Genomic DNA, 25302 nt, shown 5'->3' with positions numbered 1-25302 from the left:
GGCATACTTTACATGACCAGACATATATAAGAGAGTGTTGAGGAGTGGAGCATTGACTAACAGGATGCTGTTTAACTTCTAATGAGGTGACTGTCAGAGGAAGCAGGATAGCTGACTCCAAGTGAAGATCCTGAACCCCTACAAAATCGAGGTAAGATTCCTAACAAGGACCATTTCTTAAAGAGTGAATTTTGTTAACAACACTGCTGTGCTCTTAAATTATAATTATTTGTTAATAGGATTTATACAGAACTGTTTCTCTGGTTTCTGCAGTGTTTGGACACTGGGACCTTTTTAAAAAAAAATGAATTAAAATAGGAATAGAAGTTGATATTACCCGTTTGAATGTGTCAGATAACTAACTTCAGGCGTTTTGGGACTACATGAACTTCTTCATATTTCTAAGAACTGAACTATAAACAATTTTAGTTCCAAGAACCCCGTTAAGAGGAACATTTTTTTGCTCCTGCTTCAGAGTAGGTACTCTCCCAGCATCATGGCGATGCAAATCGAGACAGAAAAAAAAGTCCCCATTGTGTGATGTTATTGTGGAATTACCTAGTGGATAGTTTCTCTTCAAAAAGTCACCAGAACTATTTGGTCAGAAAACACTCTATAATATGTAGTGTCCCAGTTGACCAGCAGGTGTCACTACAGCCATCCTTATGATTGTTCAGCTGCTTCATCACCTGCACAGTCCAGCACTGCTTCAGTGAGTATTACATTTTAAAGATATTCTGCTGGGGGGAGAGAAGTGTGAGATCACATAAAACAAATTAAATGAAATTTTTATTTCAGTGTTTTCAAGAACCACAGAAAATCAGCTTTAATATGTAAATGTATAAACTCATAGCAGGAGCCAATTTGATTAAGCCCTCAAAGTGTCTTTTCGTAGTTTATCCCCCTTCACAGCAAATTCTCATCACTCAAAGTGAAATCCTCTCTCAATTTACAATCCTTGTTTCTTCTCTTCTTTTTTTCACAACAAATACAAGTGCAGAACTCCAGGTTCAGAAAAGCTTGACAGATTTTACATGTTCTGTTCAAAAATAACATCTTGTGTATCATCACAAATTCACAAATGAGTTCTGGTCATGCAGGTCGTGCGTTTAGTAACCCTACTATCGTTTTTTTTTTTTTTTTTTGCGTTTTAGAATGCGTACTTTCCCATTGGCCTCACACTTTTAACGACACTGATTTTTTTTGTTTTGTTTGCACTGCATTGACTACGCCGTCGCTGATTGTTACATTCCTATGTTTCTGTTTAAACCCTGTCGGGTCAAGACACTTGTAATTCAACGTTCATAAAAACACTAAACCTCATATTCAGGTGCAACTTTAGTCGAGGCTCATTGTGGAAGTTTGCCCTTAAACATGGATTCTGTTGCAAAGAAACATTAAGGAAACATTGACAGATTCATCCTGATGAAAAACAAAAAAAAACCTAATCTATGTTGCAAAAGAACAAATTAATTCAAGGTCAGTGAGTAACCTCTTTTGTATTTTGTGGATGATTAAAAAGTAAAAGCCGACTGATACGTTGATCCAAAATGATTATCACTACACCTTCTCTCCCCGGCACTGCATGCTAATATTATAACGTCACCATCAAACAGGGGACACAGGAAGCAGCCAGAGCAATAAGAGGGACACTCGCTTTTGTAGTCTTTTTATAGAAGACCTTTATCTCAGTCTGTCATGTGGGATGATTGTTCCACCGGAGCTGTTGGCACACAGACAAATCAGGAGCTAGATGTCACCTTATATAAGACACCGCTGATATATTGTTGTTTGACTTAGATTTACGCAGACATCAAGGGGAAGGGAGAGAGGAGGGTTGGGGGGACGGTGGGGGGAGGGGACGGTCTTGGACATCTGTCATTGTCCTGGCATGCCACACAGTCCCATGTTGACTTATCAGGCAGAGGGTGGTTTTTTTTTAACGTGTCATCAGAAGCTCGTAGGACACATATGGAGTCCTTAATAGTTGTGAGGACTCATACAAGTGAAGGATTTCATTACATAACATTTATATGCACATTCATTTTGATACTTTTTAAAACATAATTCCTCGAGTTGTCTTTTTTTTTTTTTTTTTTTCTTTTTTTTTTTTACTGTCATTGAAACCTTTAACATTTTTAGATTAACCAATTTCATCATCATATTTTCAACCGGAAATTAACAAAGGCAAATAAAAGTTTTTCCTCAATCATTCAGGGGTGTTGTTACTGCAGAAGAAATCACTTTTGTCACGCCAGGCTAATCGCATGACAAACCTTTTGTTTGGAGATTCTGAAGCACAGAGTGGTGTATGGTCAAATCTGAGATCACCTTGAGAGCAACATGCTGTTACTACTTTCACCTTCAGCACAGCTTTAGATTCATTCATATGCTATGACCACTAATTATCAAGAGAATGATGCTGTCTTTCATTGCCTCTCTGTTCCCAAACTTAGGTCGAGCTGATGTTGTTACACAGCTTTCAGGCAAAAAAACAAAAAAGCCCACAATGCAACCACTTTATCGACAAGACATCGTGGCAGAACCAAAAAAAACACCAAAGCAGGAGAAGAAAAAAAAGAGAGTGAGTAAGTAAATCTCGGACTTCCTTTACTCTTTGGTGAGGTAGTGAATTGCAGACGAGGTACAAAATCTTCAAAGATACCTGTTCTTGCATAATTTGTCCGTAAGAGGTTGGATGGATAATCTTATCGGCCTTGAATTTTTTTTTTTTTTTTTGAAGACATTCCAAAGTGAGCGTCCTCTCTGTGACGTCTGGACTCAGCCTCAGAGATTCTGTGATAGCGAGCGCAAGGTAGGGTCGCTGCTCCTCCTCTCCAGTAAAATCCAGTCAAGGTGGATCAGGCGTTGGATCAGGAGGTCTACACGTTGCTTTCCTGGTATTTACTCTTCGTGCGTTCGACTTGTTGGGGAACAAGAGAAACATCCAGAGCACACGGGAGCAGTTATGAATCACTACCCGGTTTGGGATTAGCCGAAAAAAAGAAGACGGGTGGCGGAAGAGTCGTGGTTGTTTATTGCTTGTGATCGCTGTCTGACTCCTTTTGCTATGTGTCTGCCAATATTAAGTGTGAGCTTGTATTGTATTGTTTTTTAAAATGATTTCTCCAACATACTAAGCTGGACCCTGCGTACCAAGGTTACAGTAAGCCAACATTGAAACGTGTACATTAGATAGCTGCGTAGCTCTTCTTTAAGAAGATATGACCTTCATCACAGGTTTCCTTTATGGTTTCCTATAAAATAATATTAACTTCATTATAAAATAATACTTCATAAGATAATAATAAAAATAATATCATCCACGGTGTGATGTTTTTTTCCCCCCATTTATGCTATGTATAAAATTATACAAAAATTCAAAATATCCTGTGTTATTAAAAGTATGTTTAACACATTAAATACATTTGTTCTTGAAGTCTGTACTGATTAAAAATGAATTTCAATAATATTCCTCAGCATGTCGATTCTAACATCGGTTCACACACGTCATTGTTCTCATTGAGTTCCTTTAAGTTCTCCTCCTTAGTTTCATATTTGGCCTCGTCTTGCGGTTGTGTCGAATACTGAGCTTTCACGTTAAAGACATCCCATTTCTCAGGAATCAGGCCTTTGTTGAAGAGCATAGACGACAGGTAGGAGAACAACAAGATGGACACCACGGCTGACAGCATGCAGATGGTCCTGATTGGAGAGCGCTGGATGTAGACGCCGTTTACCAGGGTGCATCCTGGGAATTTGAGCACGGGGGGAATCTGAAGCAGCGGCTCCCCGCACAGCACCCGCAAAAGCATGCCAACCACGCAGCCCAGGACAGCTCCGTAACCGTTGGAGACCTTGAAGAAGAGGACGCAGACGATCTGCGGGAGCATTAAAGTGTAGGTGAGGTCCGAACGAAGCATCCAGATCATCAGGACGCTGTTATCCAGGAAGGTGAGGGACGTACCAGCCAAGCCCACAACCACGATCGAGATCCTGATCACCCACTGGATCTCGTGCTCTGATGCCTGAAGGGGAGGAAGATGAAGATGAAGATTTCTTTCCTGAATTCCTGTTTTTGCTCTTATTCTCTCTCTGAATTTTCTGGACTAAAACTCCCCTCACTGTCTTTTCCTCACCTGTGTCCTGATGATGTTCCTGTAGATGTTGGAGGTGAAGATGGAGGCTGCAGACAGCAAAGCCGAGTCAGTGGATGACATGACAGCAGCAGCCACCGCCCCAATACCAATAATGGAGATGTAGGTCGGGGTAAGGTGCTGCAGGACGATGGGTAGGATGAGCCCCATCTCCCCACGTTCAATCGGAGACGCAGGACCATAAGAGGTCAAGTTCCAGTCTGAGAAACACGATGAGAGTGTGACGAACAGGTGAGTAGAAAGATTACAACATGTAATACACAAACAAACAAGCAGAGAAGTGAGAGAATACAATCCCTGAATCGTACTTGTTGATGCAGCCACTGCACCGAGCAGTATAGGAGGGATTCCTAACGTTGGAACGATGAACGCGGCAGCGAAGCAGGTGATCTTGGCTGTAGACGAGGAGGAGGCTGACAGCGTCCTCTGGTGGAAATTCTGAAGACCCAAATTTCCCAAACCCTTGAAAACAGACAAAGAGAGACACAAGATGTAAAAATAGAGGTACGCATATCAGAATGTATTTGATGTAAGAGTTAATCCTGAACAGGTAATTTGAGTGGCCGTCCATGAGTGCAGTTTTACAATCCTGGACCTTTTTACCAAATGTATCAGTCCGCCTCAGGTGCTCTTATTACCAAAAGTAGCAAAGTTCATATTCTGTACAATAGCATGACCTCGAGTGTGATATTTCTTCTATTTCTACTTACTACAAATACGCAGTGATTAGGAGGGAAATGTAGAATAAGCTACAAATAAGCAGGGCTGCTTGAAAACATTCTAATCACGATTATTTTGATTGATATTGAGATAACAAATATTAATCACCATTACTCATGAATAATAATAATTTAACACAATTTAACAAAATATGGATCACATGAATTCATTGAACAAACTAACATTCTGTACACTTTGAAACATAAGCAATAAGTGAAGGCAAGGCAAGTTTATTTATACAGCACATTTCAACAACAAGGCAATTCAAAGTGCCTCACACAAGACAAAAGCATCATGAGAGAGGAAAAAATCACTGAAATTATTTAATCTGAAAATATGTTCAAAAAAAATTAAATTAATTTAAATAAAAAAATAAAAGTAAAGAAATTAAAAGACTTAAAAAAAAAAATAATAATTGCAGTTCAGAGTAAAAGTTTAAAATCTTATTAAAGCTGTTTAATTAAAGGCAGCTGTAAACAGGTGTGACTGAGAGTTTCAGCAGACCTGCAGTTTTCTGGGAGTTTGTTCCAGATATAAGGAGCATAGAAACTGAACACTGCTTCTCCGTGTTTGGTTCTGACTCTGGGGACAGAGAGCAGACCTGTCCCAGACGACCTGAGCGGTCTGGATGGTTCGTAAGTAATCAGGAGCTCACTAATGTATTTTGGCCCTAAACCATTAAGCGCTTTATAAACCAGCAGCAGGACTTTAAAGTCTATTCTCTGACAGACTGGGAGCCAGTGCAAAGACCTCAGAACAGGACTGAATGTGATCCATTTTCTTGGTTTTGGTGAGGACTCTAGCAGCAGCGTTCTGGATCAGATGCAGTTGTCTGACTGATTTTTTAGGCAGACCTGTAAAGACACTGTTACAGTAATCAAGATGACTGAACATAAAAGCATGGACAAGTTTTTCCAGGTCCTGCTGGGACATCAGTCCTCTAATTCTTGATATGTTCTTCAGGTGATAGTAGGCTGACTTTGTAAATGTCTTAACGGGGCTTTTAAAATTTCCATCACTACACCCAGATTTCTTGCCTGGTCTGTGGTTTTCAGTCTTACTGACTGAAGCTGTGTGCTGACTCTTAGTCGCTCCTCCTTTGCTCCAAAACAACAACCTCAGTTTTGTCTTTGTTTAACTGGAGGAGATTTTTGCACATCCACTCATTGATTTGCTTTATGCATTTACCCAGTGCTTTTATGGGACCATGGGTGCCTGGCGACATTGTAATATATATTTGTGCGTCATCTGCGTAGTTCGTAGCCCCAGGATGGAACCTTGGGGAACTCCACAAGTAATTTTTGTTTGCTCAGATTTGAAGTTACCTATAGACACGAAGAAGTCTCTGTCCTTTAAGTAGGATTCAAACCAGTTTAGTGCTGTGCCAGAAACTCCCACCAAGTTTTCCAGTCGGTCGAGTAATATTGTTACGAGTTACACACAACCCCACAGCTAAATGCTATCCTTGCGCCTACGCTAAGGCCAGTGAGCCCGTAACCTAAATGCCTCTCCTTACGTGTTGCATAAACAAGAATGTGTGCAACTGTCCTGTCTGTTTGAGGGGTGCGTGTAGGTGACTCATCCCAAAGATCCTCGTACGTGCCGCGACCAGCTCACTCGAACAGCCCGATCCACAAAGGGTACGATCTCCTCCGCCAGCCCTCTCTGTCATATCAGTTTAGTTCATGTGTAAAAAGCACCCGTGAAGTGTTGAAACAAAAACAAACGTTACTTCAGATTCAGTCTCTCAGGTGTCTGCGTCCTCGTGGCGTCTCTTCGACTCGAAACCAATTTCCCTCGGCTCCTCCGCAGGTGCTGCTAATGAAGATTACAGAGACAGAGCCACCACCCCCCCCCCCCCCCCCCCCTCAGGTGTGGTATCAGTACTGACCCTGCTTCTCCTCCTACTAACCACGCCTACCGCTAAAGACACTGAAGTGAATCCTCCTAACAAATATATTGTGGTCAACTGTGTCGAACGCAGCACTGAGATCAAGTAAAACTAAGACTGAGGTTCTGCCACTGTCTGTGTTTAAACGCATGTCATTAAACACCTTAACCAGAGCTGTCTCAGCGCTGTGATTTTGCCGAAAACCTGACTGGAAGACATCGAAACAGTTGTTCAATGTCAAGAAGTTATTTAACTGTTGAAAAACAGCTTTTTCGATTATTTTACTTAAAAAAGGAAGATTTGATATAGGCCTGTAATTGTTCATTACTGACTTGTCTAGATTGTTCTTTTTTTAATAGTGGCTTGATGACTGCTGTTTTCAGGGCCTGTGGGAAGACACCTGAGAGAAGAGACAGGTTTACAATTTGTAACAGATCTGGAGCCATGACTTGGGAAGCTTTTTTGAAAAAACCTGTTTGCAGAATATCAAGACAGCAGGAGGAGGAATTTAATTGTTGTATAATGTCCTCCAGGTTTTTAAGGTTGATTTGATTAAATTGTGTCATGGTGTTTAAGTTTAGCTTGCTATTGTCCACTATTCTGAGTAAGTGCAGTGTTTCCCCTAGGTTTACAGCGTTGGGGGGGTGGGGGGGACAAGCCAACATGCCGACACGGCGACACGACGACACAAACACTTGAAGGAATCTTGGTGTTCATGTGTTACTTTTAATGACAGCTGTCCTTTTCTATCGGAAAGGTATCCTGAAATGACTTCTTTCCCTGATTTTCCCTATCCACTATCCTAAAAAAGCCCAAAAATAAATATTTTTTTTTTTTTTTTTTTACTTGACCTTCGGGGGGGCAGGCCGCCCCCCTAATATAATGGTAGGGGAAGACTGAAGACTAATGTGGTGTCATTCCCTCACAGTCCATTCACTTCCACAGTCACTTCTAGGCCATTCATCTTTGTCTTCAACACTTAAAATCTTCTGAAGAGGTTTGTGGTAATCATCCTTGGAGAAGCGAGGCATCTTGTTGCTGATTAGCTTAAGCTGTGTGCTGCGTTTCAAAGTACTGCGGCACAGGCTTGTGCTCTTGTCAGGCCTCAGTCGTGTAGCGATGCAAAGGTCAAAACATTTTAAAAATATGGCTAAAGACCTCCTGTATCTATCAAAAAATACAGTCCTGATGATTTGTAAATGTCCAGGACCGGCTATCAATTAAATTAGGTTCAGAAAAAAGAAGATATCGGCAAAAGAATGTAAGCAAAACAGAGAGGAAGAAGAAAAGTGTCTGCACTGTAAGACAGCAGGAAGTGAAAAGATTTTGAGGTAGTTGTGGAGGGCAGTTGTGGCCAAAATATAACAGCAAACATCTTTAACATTTCAGCAAACATTTACCCAACATGACAAAAACCATGTTCAAAATGAGCTTAACATTGCGGCAGAGCAATCGTTCCATCTCGATGAGACTTGTTTTCATGACTGTTGGAAGCCAAAATCGTAATTGAAATTGAAAGTCCATCAATTGTCTGGCCCTACTAATAAGTGCGAATAATGACTAATGAGCAGCCAGTATGCTACTAATTAGCATGCTAACAAGCAACTAGTTAATGGTGAATATTGTGACCATCGTTTTAAAGTGTTACCAAAAAGTCTTTTGGAAGTACTTGAAATTATTACAATGTATCAACACAGCCTTACATGCTGGTGGCACAGAATGTGTTAAATATTGCTCTGCCACCATTGAGGCAAAGCCTCATCACAGTGCTCGGGGAAAAAGAAGAACGCATTTGTAACATGTAGTTAACATTGCAAACAGTCACACTTTGGTAAGGTCGAGGCTCTAACACTGCTCGGTTCGGTTTATAGAGAAAAAGGTGGCTTGAGTTGAAAAAAGTAACTTCCTTGTCTGATGCTGACTAATTATATCTGACACATTTTATGCAACCACCCCAAAAGTGTTAGGAAGTTGTGGTCATTTTAGTCAGACATGCATGTCTTTTTTTGCTGACAGAATGGAAAACGAGCCATCCTGTGATCAAAAGACCTCTTAGCAGACCTCAATGTCTTACCCGTTAGCATATCCTAAATCTACATTGAGGAGAACTGGAAAAAAAAAGCAGCATACACTGAGTTGTGCCAGCCAATTCTCAAGGTTACCCTCTGAAGGGGAGCTTTTATCCCCGCACTAAGCATAGAGATAGACTACATGTCTAAATAAGGATATTTTTCATCCAGCATAAGATGTGTAAAGATTCTATTTGATCTTGAGTTATGCTCACCTAAGTTACTCTAAGTCACGTTGTGTGCCTTCAGGCCACATTTAGTGCATGTCGAAGAGGAGAAAGAGTTTCAACGTGGAGTCTGAGGCAAAGACAGATAGGACAGGAGACAAAGAGCTGTAATGTTGCTTTGGCAGAGACTATGAAACTCGTTGGGTTTTCAACCAAAATGACCCTGGGAGTCATATTACATAAAAGCACCAGTGAAGGAAAATCTCTTCCATCCATCCATCCATCTTTGCTGCCATTTTTGGTTGGATTAAACTGAGTCATGACGAGGAAACCGGTGGCATTTTGTTAAATCTATGCAGCAGGGGAAAAAAAACATGTTTTGATCTGTGGTTAGACTTAAACATTGTAAAGGATATAATTTTAACAAAACAATTTACCCAAATGGAGACACTTAATGGAGCTGGAGCTGCTCATTTATCCCTCACCCTAAAACCTCTACCTCCAGACAAACTCTCAGGAATGCTGCGAGATAAAGTCCATTAACCCGCTGCACCAAAGCCTATTAAAAGATTTAGTTAGACCTCTTTACAGACTGTCATTATTAACAGCTTTTCTCAACTGCCAGTTAATTAAGTTATAAAGGAACCTTATCTAGCTGCAAAAGTGGAGGGATTCTCATTTCTGCAGGTGCTATGCAAACATGAAACCGAAGGCGAATGTTTGTATAACACCTGCAGTGCAGTCCACTTGGTTGCACAAGACATATCGTGGTGAATGCACGACTTCCAAACTCACAGTTGGATCGTGTCCAGTCCAAACCTGGAACTTGATCCGCCGTCCATGATTTAATAAAACAGTGAGGCAGAGGACATCCTTGTAGGAGTCCTTGACCAAACTTCACCTTAAACAAAGAACCCCTCCAGACTTACCAGAAGTAGAAAGTTATCGATCCATCTCCAGACTCTGTCCGCCTCCAATGTACCAACCCACGGAGACCCGAAGGTGGAGTTGAAAGCTGTCTCAGTGATGTCCACTACAGCAGGACCCATCATGGCGAATGGTACACACAGCCACTAAGAAAAAAAGTATTACCGGTAAGCACACTGCTACAGTACTACAACAACGAGCCTTCCTGACCAACAACAAAGGAAAAATGTTCCTCAACTCATGTTTCATGGGCCCTACTTCTTATTGGTGGTCCTACGTGGCATCCTTTTTGAGTTCATCATATAGACTGTGTATAAGAATTGGACATTACCAAAGACTGTATAAAATATGGATGTATTATCAGTGATGTCACCCGTTGGTTTCTGAAGAGATCTCACATAGCCCAACAATGGCGGTCACCATATTGGAAATGCTAACTCCAACTTACTTGCCGCCAACCTAGAAGCAGGCAATGATGTGGAGCTTATGTGGGTCCAGTGAATTTCCTGGATGCTGAACTCAACCATGTTGCTTGATATCTGGTTAGCATATTTGAAACGATGAAAAAAAAAAAGCGAACAACGCCTACAGTTTAGGATCAACAGCGCTAAAGTTTAGCCTAACTCCTGGCAAGCAGCTACAAATTTGTCTGCCTGCCAGGCAAATCATCCAACTATGCAGAACTCTTAAACTTGATCTAACCAAAACGGATGAGTTATAAAACTTTACAGTTTTTACCAATAAGGAAATTAGCTAGAGAGACCAAAACCATTTTTACCAGGTTTTAAGAATGCAGAAAAAAGGGGTCATTCTAAAATGGGCTCTAATGGGATCGCCACCTGGATATTATCACTGGGATGTCATCCATTGGTTTTCTGACTACCTTTTTAAAGTTAAGCATTTTGCTGTCACTATTTTGCTTTTTTGGCACCAGTAGTGATGATAATTTGAATAGAGTGGCTATGTATTGCTACATCAATATCCCTGTTTACATTTCTTCCCCATAGGTAGCTAGGCCAGTGAGCATAACCTGCCTAATGTTGGTTTTTACTAAACAGGCCCTAAACAGAAAGCCATTCTATTAATTGAAACCAAAACTCATAACAAAATGTTAACAGAGGCAATAAATCAAGTAAGAAACATCATTTTCTCATCCACATTCTGCTGTTTTCTTCATTTTTTCTGATAGACTTCAACACAATAAGAAGTGTTTGAGCAAACAGAGTGCCCTATGCTGGCGATTGAAATTAAAAGCAGGCTTAGGGCACTTCTGCATCGGCTTCACTTTTGAAACCAAGAGCCTACATCAACTTCTCATACACATATTCTGTTTGTTTTTTAAAGAGTTCATGTTTCTATTTTCATTCAGTGACCTGTACAGATTTCAGATTCTCAGGAATGCAGATAAACATACAGAGATTGCCATATTGTTCAGCATTAAATTAAAAAAAGACAGACAGCCACACTCACATTCGCACATGAGTTTACAGTTCACCTGATTGGCATGTGTTTGGATGACACATGCTAACCACTGAGCCAGCGGCGCACCATCTAAGACTTTTCCTGGACACCTAAAGATGAAATCATCAGGGCACACGATGGCTAAATAACAGAGTTTTAACTTAGGTTTAACTTTTACAGATTGTTCAGAATGAACGACACCTTCATTCAACAGCTAACAAAAGTTTACATTTCCTTAATGGAAATCTAAAAGAGGAATAGTAAAACATTGAAAGACATAGCCTTTATGCTTTATTTCCAAGAATTAAGGGAGAAGATAAATAAGACTCTTGTGTCTTTGTGTTAACATAGAGCTAAATTTGCTTGACAGTGGCCACTGCATTAGGGGACATTAAATGGCAAAGGTAATTGCTAAAGCCTAATCTCACAGTACAGCACTAGTGAATCAAGTCAATGACTGACTCTGTTATTCTCAGTATACAGCCACATTTACATTTAATTAGCTGAAATCAGCCACAAAGTAGGCTAACAAGTTATTGTTAATTATCAAACCAGCCAAATAAGGCTGTGGCGTATTGCAGAGAGATAGGATGTGTTCTAAAGTCTGAGAATCCAGCTACAATTTGATGTATAAAGTAATGTTTTATTTTTTAAAAGAGTCACACAGTTAGGCAGGCCTCAAGAGGCAGTTAGCCTAGCTTGGCATGAAGATTGGAAGCAGATGAAAGCAGCTACTGTAGCTAGCATGTGTCTTGTTTACTCTGTACACAAACAGACAACAGGAACAGTGGCTTGACAGGAAGTTGTTGTGTGTTGTTTCTATTTGTAGATGAACGTCAGCTGGCTGCTGTGACTGCCTTTGTCACGGTTCAGAGAATTGCCACGTATCCAGCAGAGAACGCGGATACACTGATGTACAGGGAGAGTGAATAAACTGTCCCACGAAATAGTTCCAGCACAGACCCAAATGTTGCCTTTTCTATTCAAACAACCAACATAAATTATTTTGATCACATTTTAAGGGTTCGTGGGTCTACTTTCAAACTTTAAAAGGCCAGTCATGCTACTGTTAGCAGTGTCTGTGCTAATGTTGGCTAACCTCCTCCAGTTCCGAGCTCTGTGCGTAACACAAAAACATGAGAGTGGTGTTGATGTTTTTAAAATGTAATTCTCTGAGAGCAAGCAAAATGGCGTATGACTTCAAGTGCTTAACTATTTCTTTAAAGTATTTTACAAACCCATGAACCCAAGACAAACAGCAAAAACACAAGGAAACTGGAAAAGCAAAAAAACTCACCAGGCTGATGAAGATGAGGATGAGCTGTATGATGTCTGTGTAGGCTACAGAGTAGAGGCCTCCCATTAGAGTATATGTAATGGCCACAGCAGCAGAAATCCAGATGCTTACAGTGTAGGACAAATCCAGGATCACACTCATGGTTACACCTGTTCATGGAAATACATACTTTTTTTTAATACACTCAATTCAATGACCCATTTCAGAAACTTTTCATCACATCCACGTTATGAAGACCAACACTCCAGAGATTACAATGATTAACTGAGTTTTACTTTCTGGACAAAGTTATTTTAAACTGCATCATTAAGGTTGATAAGGTTAGTATTCTATGTTTGATTTGTTTGTAATTTAGAAGTTTAAAAAACCCTAAAGGGGAAAAAACTGAACAAGATGTCTTGGAATCTTCTGTCTTATTTAGGCATCGATACAGAAACCAGTTCCTGTTTTATATAACTAAACTAATTAAGGTAGAGTGAATACTTATAAGGAATTAACACAGAATACAAAGACAAAATGTGTTTATAATATCCTTACTACCTCTTCTACGAGCAAGGGGAGGCTTAAAAACCAAAATTCACCTGATATGGTCAATGCAACTTTTAAAGGACCAATATGTAAGCTATCTATCGAAATAATGTAATGACACTTCTATATCATCAGACATTATGGAAACATGCTATGTTGGACAGCTGGCTTCTCTTTTAACAAAGCTGCAGACAGTATGTCCAACTTCTAAGTATCGATTCTGGTCCGGAATGGTCCGTTTTGGACGCCTCTCGGTTTGCCTGGCAAACAGCAAACCAACAGGGGTTGAAGCGATGGAAGCGGCAAAGCGAGCTGGTTGATGTAACTGATTCTACCCGGCCTAAAAGCACTTCACATTTTTCTAATAAGATGGAAAGAGGATGCAGAAAGGTTTCAAGACTGATGCAGAGCTGGCTAAACACTGAAGCTTCAGTGTCTGCGTCATGGCAACCAGTGTGCGCATCGACTCTAGGGAGGAGGTGGCGGTGGGAGACAGCCTTCTCCTTTTCCTTTTTCTTGTTTTTTCTTGTAGCAGGAATTTATACTGTTCAGCAGAGACAATTGTTTTTTGTCTATTTGAAAAAAAAAAAATCAATGAGATTAAGAATCCTAGAAGAATTCTAATCTATTCTGTTGAATGTGTATTTTGTATGACCTTACTTGTCTGTGCTGCTGCAACGCCCGAATTTCCCCTCTAGGGATCAATAAAGTACTATCCTATCCTAATCTTAAACTACACAATGATTATTTATGTGTCTTAATTGAATGATTCAATAAAAAGTGAAACATATAATAACAATAAAGGTAAAATAAAGAAAATGTAGGATACATAATGTTGTATGGAAAAGAAAAATAACTTCATAATCAAAAGAAATTCAAATAAGAGTGCACAGAATACACTGATTCATTTGACTTCTTAAATACATCCCTTAAAATGAAGCACAGTAATGCCTAAGTTCGACACAAACTTTAAAAAAGCCTGTATAAGAAAAGTGATATCTGTTTAAAGGCTTAAGAGAATGGAAATGTATTAAGCTTCTTTCAAAGAACACATTGAACTGACTTCCCTCCAATCTACAGGTGGTGTTCCACATAGATTTTGGACTTTAATGACTAAATCCATGTTTTTTTTCTTCCCCTTCCAAAAACAGCTGCAGATAATGACAGTGTTCTTCAAGGCATGAGTTACTAAGGGGAGTAGCAAAGAAGCTTGGTGTTAGATGGTTTAGTGCTTGACAAAGAGAGGAAAAGACTTCAAAATCAGTTTTAAATCTTTCATTTCATTTCAAACCTTTATTAAAGCCTCGATAATCATCGAGCTTTCCCTCATTTACAATGATGTCGAGTAACAAAAAAGAGCACAAATCAAACAACAGAGACAGGATGATTCTCAGACACTGTCGTAAAGTGGTTTGACTTCATTGTCTTAATTTGTCCCAGAGAAACAAAGAGTGTCAATCTTGAGAGTGTGTTGTGAATGATTCCACATTTTAGGAAATGTTACAGGAAGTAATCCAAATTGAAGGTGGAGAATCATTCTCATGAAGAACTCATGGATTTAAGAAGGACAAATATCAGTAGTGTGTGTGTTTACAGTTTAGTACACAATACTGGAATTTTGATGTCAATGTGGATTTTTGAGATGTCCTTTAGAAACCTTTTAACTGAAAATAGTTTGAATAAATATTGACACAAAATGTACTGAGCTTGATAATTTACATTGGGAAATAACCGGTCTCTTTATGGTGACCAAACTATGTTACTGTTACATTATTTCAAGGCATCTTGACTTGTTGAATGCAGCGGCTAACTGATACGTGAAAACATCAAATGAACAATTCAGTTGCATTATCTTTCCCTTATTTAATTAATGCAATGCTGCTTTTATTTATTTACCAACACATTACTGACACATTGCTCCTGTGGTAACTGGTGTGACTTAAGGTCTTGTTCCATTGATGGAGTTATTTCCGACCACCTGCACAATCAGACAAAGGCTTGTGTTTCACTCAACACCTAAGCGAATGGCTAGGACCAACAGCTGCTCCGCTGCCAGAATCAACGTACGAGTATCAGATGCATCACACCCACACAGAGACATTCTTACCTAATCCTATGAGTGTTCCCGTCACCCACATAATCTCTGATATGAGCGAAGCCAGCGAGAGAGCCGCCGTCGGTACTTTTCCATATTTGATCTGGAAAGGATCCATCATGGTCACATATTTGTTGTCTCTCATTGGCTCGGCGAAGAACAGACCACCTCAAGGAAGGAAGAGGAAAAAAAAAAAAAAGCAAGGTTTAGATGATTTGTCTTTTTTGATGTGTGAGAGGCATTGTAGCCAAGATTCAGCTTTTGAATTATACAACAGTAATACTGGTGTGACTGTCCAGCTTTTTAACTCTTAACAACACAATTGGAAAGCATTCTTGATTTATTAATCCAACGTTCTGCTTGAGTGACCCCTTTAGTTTAGTCCTTCAGATAAAATGAGACAAACGATTTTGGGTTTGAGAATGAGACAGAATAAGAAGTGATCAGCCTATCAGACCTTGATGTATCTAACTCATATAAAGAGAAGATATTCCAGAGTCCATGAGAAAAAAAGACAAAAACGAAATAATGTTTATGTCTGGATAATCTTCCCAAATTCATTTTGTATTTCATCTGTTTAACAGGTCAGAAAATAAGCTTTTGCACAGTGAGAAAAAAAAACACATTACTTTTATTTAAATCTGTTAAATTAAGTTTTAAAAAAGCCTATTAATTGTCTGGTTATAAGAAGGTGATCTTCCCAAATTGGTTCTAAGCGTAAGCCAATGCCAAAATGCCTTAAATCTGTATCCTTCAGATGGCCAGCTAAGCACAACTCAACTGTTTAAAAAAGAGGTCTGACTCAATGGAAACTTAAACTACTTCTCACTTCATTTATAACCTCATAATAAATCAATAAATCAGTCACTCTTTATTTGTATAGCGCCCATTCATAAGAAATGTTATCTCAAGACTTTTTACAGTAGAGCGAATAAAAGACCTTACTCTTTGTCATATCATCTACAAAGATCAAACATTAATCCATCATGAGCACTAAGCAACATTTAGCAAAGTTACAGTGGCAAGAAAAAACTCCCTCTAAGAGGCAGAAACCTCGAGCAGAACCAGACTCGTGTTGAACAACAATCTGCCGAAACTTTGTTGGGCTTGAAAAGTGTGACAGAGGGAGATTCAGGAAGAAAGAGAAGGATAGAAACAAACAGAGCAACAATTAATAAGATTGATTTAAAGCTACAATGCCTGAATGTCAGTAATTATGGTAAAAGTATGTGTAGTATTAGCAGTAACAGCTAAGTGTGATAACAGACTGATCAGTCTAATATTAACATTAGAAACTGTAATGATGATGAAACATGGAGGACTGGTTTTCTTAATAATAGAGGTTGAAGTTGAGCAGCTCTAAGATTCACTTTTTATTAGGTACCTATAAACTTCCTTTTGAGTTTGTGGACTTGATATCTACTATTAAGTCTTCTTTAATACATCACCAATTATCACTTAATAAATGAAGAATCCCATTCACAGTTAAGTAAACCATAAAGCCGGTCATAGCTTCTTATGATTAACAAGGCTTGACCACAGTGAATTGTCAACCAGGATAGTGATGTAGCAATGGGTATCCACTATCTTCCAAGTATTGTCACTCCTGGTGCCATAAAATACCAAGATAGTGACAGTCATAGTAAAAAGTTAGCATAGTAAGCAGTTACATGCCTACTGTGATATTAAGTCAGCAAACCGATGGAAGACATCAGAGTGCCATAAGAATAACAAAGATCATATTTTTGGGGGGATATTTCACTTTTTGTAAAGTGTATTGCAAATAGATGAAGATACAATAAAGGTTGATGTTGATTTTGTAAATCTTGGTCCCATTTAAAGTAACCAGTTGATAGAGCAGGGCATACTTTAGGGTGTGGCTTGCTGTGATTGAAATGTTGCTAACAGGATATAGGCAAAGCAAAATGAATCTACCCTCTTATCCAAAAAAAAAGAAGATGGCTGTGGAAAACATCAGAGGCTATATCTTATATGATTTATATATATATATAAATCTGGACCACAGAGAGAATAATGATGTCTGAATTGCTATGTCAACTGTTCTGTATTTCCACAAGTGGATTTAGTTAGTTTATTTAGTTTCCATAAGTGGCGCTTAGGGGCGTTACAAGTCCGTCCCTGTTGACTACGCCCGCTATCGACGGACTGCTACTACGTTTGAGGTCCCACCACAGAAATAAGGTAAGTTTTTTGATGACTTCATCTGTAAAAGCCTCAACAGTCGAAACCAACCAATACCCAATAAATAGACATGAAAGCCCTTATATCTTTATTTTCCAGAATTGAATTCTTGATAAAATACAAGACAGGCATGTTGGATCATTTTTCATCAAACAATGAAGAGTATAAATCTTTTGTTAGAGTGCATGAAGACATCCTGGAAGGAAACAATATTCTTACCTGTTCTTAATTCATTAACACAGGTGATAAACAATTAACATCATTCTTTTTAAAAAATGGGTCAAAAGATTTGTCTTTCTTTCACTTTCTTGCCATGGCTACTTTAGAGGCTGTATTTGTGTCCGCGTAAATTCATCAGGGTTTAAGAGGATAAATCTTTCTTTTCCCATGGGATTTTCATGAGCAAGCGGAATGTTGCTTTTTCTCCGCTAATCTCCGGTCAAGGGTAGAGTGAGGGAAGTTTTGTAACCGTTTGTGTCTCAGTTGATTAAAGTAAGTCAAATAACCTGACTGTTTCTTAATCGAGAAAGAAAATCTGTCCTCAAGTGAGTTTCGCTGGACACGTTTTTTCTGTACACTAGGTCTTTTGTTAGTGTGTGATACACTTCAACAAATAAAGGATGGAGTGCTAAGGGAAAACGTCTTGGTTTTAATCTGTTTATTCTCCCTCTACTTAACTGTTTGATTTACTAAGTCCTCAGGAAACCTCATGAAAAGGGGAGTCTAATCACTTTAGGCACAAAGTAGCGTAGACTTCCCAGTAAAGGGAAGCGATAAGAAAGCATATCAAGAGGCTATCCTTTTCTCATATAGGACAATCATTCTTAATTTCTGATTGAATGCAAAGAGACAAGTCAATGGTTAATCTGAGAGGCCTCACAGACTCTTTCACAATTGGAATGCATTAAAATGGGAGAAGTGGGTGCTCTGAGGTCCTCATGAGGTGAGACCTTGTTATGTTTAAGACGCCTCTGATATTCAAGAAGGAGGCACTGGTGCTGACCGTGGGTGATTGTTTGCCTAATCCACGGTTGTCTTGTTTCTTTAGGACTCTTTGATTTCCTAATATGTTGTATGAAATGTCATTATGTGCAAGCTTTCGGTTTCTGACTGTTTCCCTGAATACATGATATCTCTGATAAAAGGTTGTGTGTAGTTCCTTCATTCATGTAAGTGAATACCGATCAGATTGGTGGTTTGTCAATTCCATCTAAAATGATTAATTCTGACATAAAAAAAAAAAACATTACACAACTGCATTTTGTCAGTGAAGATTAGGGGACTGTGGACGTTGTTGAAAAATTCCCTTTTGTTAGCTGAATGGATTCGTTTCTTTATGTAAGGTTGAAAAAGTTGCCCATCTCATGGGTCTTTTTGAACTCTAGACTTGTGCAGTTATCTATTTCCGATCTTACATATAACACTGATAAATAAAAATATACAGCATATACATTGTTTGAGGTTTAATTGGTCCTTCTTTCCCTGTTGGTCTACTATCAGTTTCCCATAGAGAAGCAACATCAATTCTAATTAACCTGCAAATGTTAGTAAATGTTATTCTTATGTTCCATCTTTCATCTTTGCTGAGTAACAAGCAAACATCCAATTCTAAGACCTGTTTCTGCATGTGACATGGAAAGGTATTGCATAACATTCAAGTTTTCATCTTAGTATGCGAGAATGTTTTATTTAAAATAAAACTATACATCTTTGTGAGAATTTTTGCTTGTGATTTTAAAAAGTTATCCTAAATTTCCCATTGAGTTTCACAATGTTTTATTGCAACCACTGTACTGATGTGAAGACTTAAAAAGCAAATATTGTGAGATATCAGTGAGAATGTCTTTTATCTTAATAAGGATAAGATGTGTACATTGGTCATGATGGTGATTTGTATCCCAGTGGTTCTGATCATCACATTATGCAGGTTTCTGTTAGTCTGGGTTAAGTTGTGTGTTGACTTCTCACCATCTCAGAACTATTTTCTGTACCAACAGAGACCCTTCCTCAAACCTGGCGATGGTGTTTATATGCCACCGTATCCTACTGTCAATCAGAGCATCCTTGAAACCAGCTTAAGATGTGTACATGCAAAACACATAACAAGGATTCTTCAACGGCCCGATCATGACAAGTATAGTGGCTAGCGAGTCGTGTGATTATTATGTATGATTATTTGAACACAAGACAGTTAAGTGTGTGTTGTTAAAGAAAAAAAAAAGTAAAGCCTTGCGAAGAAACCTTTTCTATGTTTGTCCCAGTATTATATGAATCTAAAGAGTAACAAGTGTTCTGTCTATGTTTCATCCCTCCAGCGAGGTGTGTGTAACAAGCCTTACAGTCTGAGGGGCCCACTAGTATGGCTTTACACTTTTTCCTTAATCCAGTGAAAATGAAACCAGTGACCCCGAGGTGCTCCGCTCTGCCTCTTACTGTAACAGGACTTTAAAAGGAAATTCTCACCAATAATGAAACACATGGTTGCTGCGATTGGCATCACGGCCCAGATCAGTCCCATGGAGGGGTTGTACACTGCCTCTGCTGTGCCCACAATGAATCCGCCTCCAACCCATGTAGCTGTAACACACATGCACACACATCACAAAGATATGACACACGCAAAGGACAGTAGCTAGGCTATTTCTGCACATGTGGGTAACTTGGTAACAGAGACCAACCAGTCTCTACTGTATCTTTAATAGGACATTAAAATTGAACAGGAATTTACTGTAAATTTAATGACCAGCAATTACATTAAAACATTCTTCGTCCTGATAGTTGTTCGTCGCATAAACCGAAACGAGGGATTTGCTCGTTTTCATAAATATTAAATATGTGGACATGCAAGAGGATAAAGAAGAGTTTTATAAATAAGCACTGACCCAGTTTTCTGCTACTGAATGTGACTCAGCTCGTTTTAACGGTACGAGGTTCCCCTTTTCTCTATTCTTTCACTTTCTATTGTTTCCGCTTTACGAAATGAAAAACATATTTTAAAATATGATTCGGTTTTTTTTTTCCCTCAAAATCCTTCATGATTTTTCTTCTATCGGTCAAATAATAATAATAATAAAAAAAAAGATTCATATCATTCTTAGTTGCTTTTTTAATTATTATTATTTTGCTCGTTAGATCGCTGTGATTAAAAAAAAAAAAAAAATGATCGGGGTTTTTTTTTTCCTCCTTTTGTGAACAACACGGATTTGAGACCCAGCAGGAGAAACATATTTAATGGTGTAAAAATAAAAGGCTTCGTATGAGCGCATAGAGATTTAGGGTCACGGAGAACAGCTTTAATTTGATACACCAGATGCGCGGTATCGTTTTTCAGACGACAATAAAACAACAAGGCGACTCCACGTTGTTGTTCCTGTTCCAGCTACTCGCCTGTCATGGTGAAGATGCCGACCACCAGGTTGATGCCCCGGTTGCCCAGCAGCGCCATCTCCGTCTTATCCCCCTGGCCCTTCTTGGCCTCCCTTTTGGACTTGATGGAAGCCCAGATTCCGATCCCGAGGACCAGCAGGTAGAAGAATATCATCACGGCCACGCCGGGGATGTTGAGAGCCATGGTGAAGCTGCAGGATTCAGACAGAAGGAGCGCTGGGATGAAACAACATATCCCTCCCTGCTGCCGCGTGAGCAGTCATGGAGGAAATGGAATGAGACCCAGTGGAGGCGCGTGGAACTACAGCAGTCTGCCGTCAAGGTGACACATCATTACAGCTACTTGGAATACTTTAATTATATAAGCCAACATGTGCCTGTGTAATAGACTGTAAGCTATTCTATATCCGGGATTTCTCACAATAGCCTAGTTCTGAGCGTTTTTTTCCCCCACGTATTTAATAATGTTTTTACTATATATGCCAGGGTCCGCCATTCCTGTTTCAACACTGGCATGCTATCCACAGGAAGCCTCCGCCATGCATACAGTTTGACTATTTTTAATTCTTATCTCATCCATATGTCAAAACCGAGATGCATATCACCGTCCACTTCCTACTAGCCCTCCTTCATATTAATAGCATTTAACTTGTCAAAAATTGGAGCGCTTTTATTGTGAAGGAGACAGGAAACGCTCTGTATTAATTACCAAGGTCGCTGGTATTTACGACAAGCTGTTATCAAGTCATTCAATCATGTCCTCATGTAAGATGAGGACAACAAAAGAAACTCATTCTGTTTTGCCCATGAAATATAAAAAAAAATAATAATAATAATATTTAGTCATTGTTGAAGAAATTACTAAGACTTGACTCCACACAATAAGACTCAGTTGACATCAGATGGCTTACGTTGATGAAAGTTTATACATCAGATGAATACTCGTCGAGGAGACATGATTCAACATCACACTTCTGTTCTCGTGTCATGCTCAATCACATCTCCCGAATTTCTCGAAAGGCATCGCATATATCCTAAAAGACATAATCATTATCAGGGTCGTGTCACATTGACCCACCTAGAGTAAACTGTGACGTCTATAACACTTGAGCAGACAATAAGTCTACCAAACATCCTTGCAGATATCAGGAAGAACAGTTGACACTCTCTAAGCTGTACTTGGTGTTCTAATAACAACTGAACTCTATCAGGTCTGACTGACATTAGAGAACAGTGAAATGACATCTGTACATTATAATCTAAATAACTACAGAAATTCCACCACAGTCAGGAAGTAGGCTATGTAGGCTATTTATTCAATTTTATTGTATTTATTATTTTTTGCAATAAAACTTCATTTTACGTTGTCTAATTTTTCTAGAATTTAACCAGCTGACCTGCCTTTAGATGACTTGGACTCATGTATGTAGGCCTATAAGGAAAAACAACAAGGTTAAATGAGACAAAGAAGAGATAAACACGCATGGCGTTTAACATAGTAATCATGCCCCCTGTTTAACAACTTACAGGAACATGACATTAGCATTTAAAAAATCCTGGCTGGTAATAAATCAAACAAGTCATCCCTGCCTGGGATTAGCTCCATGCTTTTTTATGTGTGGATACATTTCCCCATACCAGTCATTAAACCCTCTCATATGACCGGATGAACCTCACTAAAAACAAAACTGTTGTTCTTCATCTTAAGCACACAGATTCCTGTGTAAGATTGTGTTACGGAGTACAAGAGTTTTTATTTTTATCTCAGTGTGGAGGAACTGATGTGGTCTCTCACATGCAGAGCCGGGGGAGGATTTGTTAGAGGGCTGCCCCTTCAACTGCACATAAATACACTGTGTTGGTTGTACTGCACAGTATACCAAGGCTACATCATGTTGAGAATACATGCAAACCACTGATCATTTTTGGTGTTTAATAAATGTAAAATGTGCTGTTAATTTAGAAAAAGTTCTATGCTAACATCAGAAATAAGTAACATAAAATGATGCACATTGCAGGACACAGAACCTGCAGGATTCATGTCATGAACAGGTTATTCAAAAACCCAACACCAACCTCAAGCTGTTTTTCCCATGATGCAATGCCTGGGCCTCTTTACCGCAACAATAGCTCTGTTCATTGTATCTCTGAGCATCCTGCTGGCCACAGGTCAACTGTAAGGTGACCTGAAAAGATTTCTGCGAAGACCGTCTGAAAAGAGCAGAGGGGGGTTTAACGTATTTTTAAAAGTGCCCTTAAAACGCGACATGTGAACAATGAAGAAAAAGGTCAAAGCTCTGATGTGTTCTTACATGTCAGAGGACTTTAATGAACTGAAACCACTGATTACGTCACAATGTACTACCAGAGCTAATTAACCGCTTTAGTTTATTATATTTGTTATTCATGGACACTAAAAGGATTATTCAAACAACCAAGATTAATGTTGGGCTTTTATTAAACAAAGCATGTCCAGAAGTGAACTCATCCACTTGCTGTATTGTTCCTGATCACAGCCAGGAAGTGACTGCTATTTATTCAAATATCTTCTATTTATGCTTAAAATAGGAGCACATTGTAAAAAACTCAGGGGTCTTATAAGGGATGTTACATCATGTTCACTGAGCAGACATCTTTCCCAAAATAGTTCTTACTGAGCGTTCTGTGCCTCTTTATCATCTACGTTTTGTGTCATTTAAAAGAGCTTTCCTACTATAAGAATACATGGATTGAGGTCTAAATAAATATCAAGTGTTCATTTCAACATCACGCGTCACAAAAGAGTTCCTGAAATGACACGAATAAGGAGATTAATTTGGTATTGTACTGACTGTAGTGTCAGTAAGCTTGGTGAGCTTGGACGATAGCTCGAGGGAAGGGGAGAAAAATGTGGTTTGAGATGAACTTGTGGAGAAATTGCACTTATGATATTTGAAATTATTCAGGCACTTACAAGACAAAAAGCAAGATGACATCACTGTTTTAGTGATATTTAAGAAGATGTACTTTATTATTTCGCAGTCGTTCAACATCCTACACACAAATGTGCTGAAATACACAAACATGGACAGGACCCTGTGGACCGCCACTTCTCCAGCTACCAGACCAACTTCCAGACTTAGTTCACATTGGGACTTGAACCCAAGTCCCTACAGACTGAGCTACACAAACTGTGCAGGCTCACTGTCTATCCTTCTCCTCTTCATTTCACCCTCCCCCCAGTACAAATGAGGGGAATTGAATTTGTTCTTGCTGCTCACAGCATTTACTGTAACAACGCTCTTCCAAAATGTTCTTTTGGAGCGGGAAAAAAAGTTCAAATGAAGAAATCCTAGCTTTTAGAGAGGATTCTGCAGTTTCAGAATAATAACCTTCATCAAATTCTGCCTGAAATATTTTTGGATTTTCCATGTGGTCCTAATGGTTATTCATATGATACATGATGATGTTGGTATAACTGTTCACTGTACACTATATTTAGTCTGCTCTGCACTGCATGGTTTCCTCCTGCTTGTGTGTGTGTGTGTGTGTGAGTGTGTGAGCATGTGTCAGTGGCCGTGAAATGTTCCTTTTAATGAGCTGCTCTGTCAGCAACACAAACAGCTGTTTATCGATTGTCCTTATTTTGTTAAATCCAGCCTGTGGGGCCAGCCTCATGTGCATTATTCAGTTTGTGTGCCTGCCACCACAGTAAACAGCCCAGTGGCTCGGTTGTCAGAAACTGGAGCTGACACCTTCACTACTTCACCAGCAGGTCACTACACTCAGCTCAGTGTCACATTCTTCCAATTTCAAAGTACTTCAGTTTACAAACCAGCATCCCGGTGGCACAGAGAGTTTGAAATGTTGACCAATTTATTTTCTATTGTGTCATTTAAATACTTTTTCAAAGTTTTGAAAATGTAGAAAACAAAAACAATGATGTTTACACTCACCAAAACACATCAGTGTGTATAAACATCATATAGTGCTGCGTTGTATTAAATACACTTATACATATTACATTACATATTGCATAATGGGTTTATTTACTCCCATGTTTGTTAGGCAGCAGTCATATTTTTACTGCCTTTCTTGGAACATTTCTACCTTTCATGTTGCAACCACCAGCTGTCGATCACTGAAATAGCATGAAACCATTGACAGGAATATGCAACAGGTATGCATGTGCATTCTTGTGCACATTACAAATGAAACAGGTACCCACTTTAAGTGACTCCATTGTTAAAAAGAAAACTCAACATGGTACCTTTAAAGGTAAAAAGCATCTTAACATTTCCAAACATATACCACATGTAATCATTCCTATTGTTTTATATTGATTATTTTACAAATCAAAAGTCATCATTTTAATAATAGTCAGATTTCTCTCCGGTGAAACATTTATTTACCTGTTTCAGC

At 39.1% G+C, this 25302-nt stretch overlaps 1 protein-coding gene across 1 annotated transcript; it reads right to left on the bottom strand.

Moving 5' to 3' along the window:
- Nucleotides 1–778: 778 nt before the first annotated feature.
- LOC132975655 (high-affinity choline transporter 1-like) lies at nucleotides 779–21183 on the bottom strand. The gene is made up of 8 exons (XM_061040366.1): nucleotides 20902–21183; nucleotides 19978–20091; nucleotides 15325–15480; nucleotides 12690–12838; nucleotides 9934–10077; nucleotides 4466–4619; nucleotides 4140–4357; nucleotides 779–4028 (listed from the first exon to the last, which is right to left on the bottom strand). The coding sequence occupies exons 1-8, from the start codon at nucleotides 21083–21085 to the stop codon at nucleotides 3477–3479; spliced, it is 1671 nt and encodes a 556-aa protein (XP_060896349.1). The 5' UTR covers nucleotides 21086–21183; the 3' UTR covers nucleotides 779–3476.
- Nucleotides 21184–25302: the final 4119 nt, after the last annotated feature.

Source organism: Labrus mixtus, chromosome 6 (genome assembly GCF_963584025.1).
Source record: "Labrus mixtus chromosome 6, fLabMix1.1, whole genome shotgun sequence".
Classification (NCBI taxonomy): domain Eukaryota; kingdom Metazoa; phylum Chordata; class Actinopteri; order Labriformes; family Labridae; genus Labrus; species Labrus mixtus.
Note: the sequence above shows the minus strand (reverse complement) of the source record. Positions and strands in the feature narration are given on the sequence as shown.

What these genes read in the sequence shown, in the direction of transcription:
- LOC132975655 (XM_061040366.1), bottom strand. Translation starts at nt 21,085, where the DNA reads ATGGCTCTCAACATCCCCGGCGTGGCCGTGATGATATTCTTCTACCTG. An exon ending in TCGATAACTTTCTACTTCTG is followed by an intron (nt 4,620 to 9,933) that starts GTAAGTCTGGAG and finishes TCTGTTTTCAAG; the next exon opens with GGTTTGGGAAATTTGGGTCT. An exon ending in TGCAGTGGCTGCATCAACAA is followed by an intron (nt 4,358 to 4,465) that starts GTACGATTCAGG and finishes CGTGTTTCTCAG; the next exon opens with ACTGGAACTTGACCTCTTAT.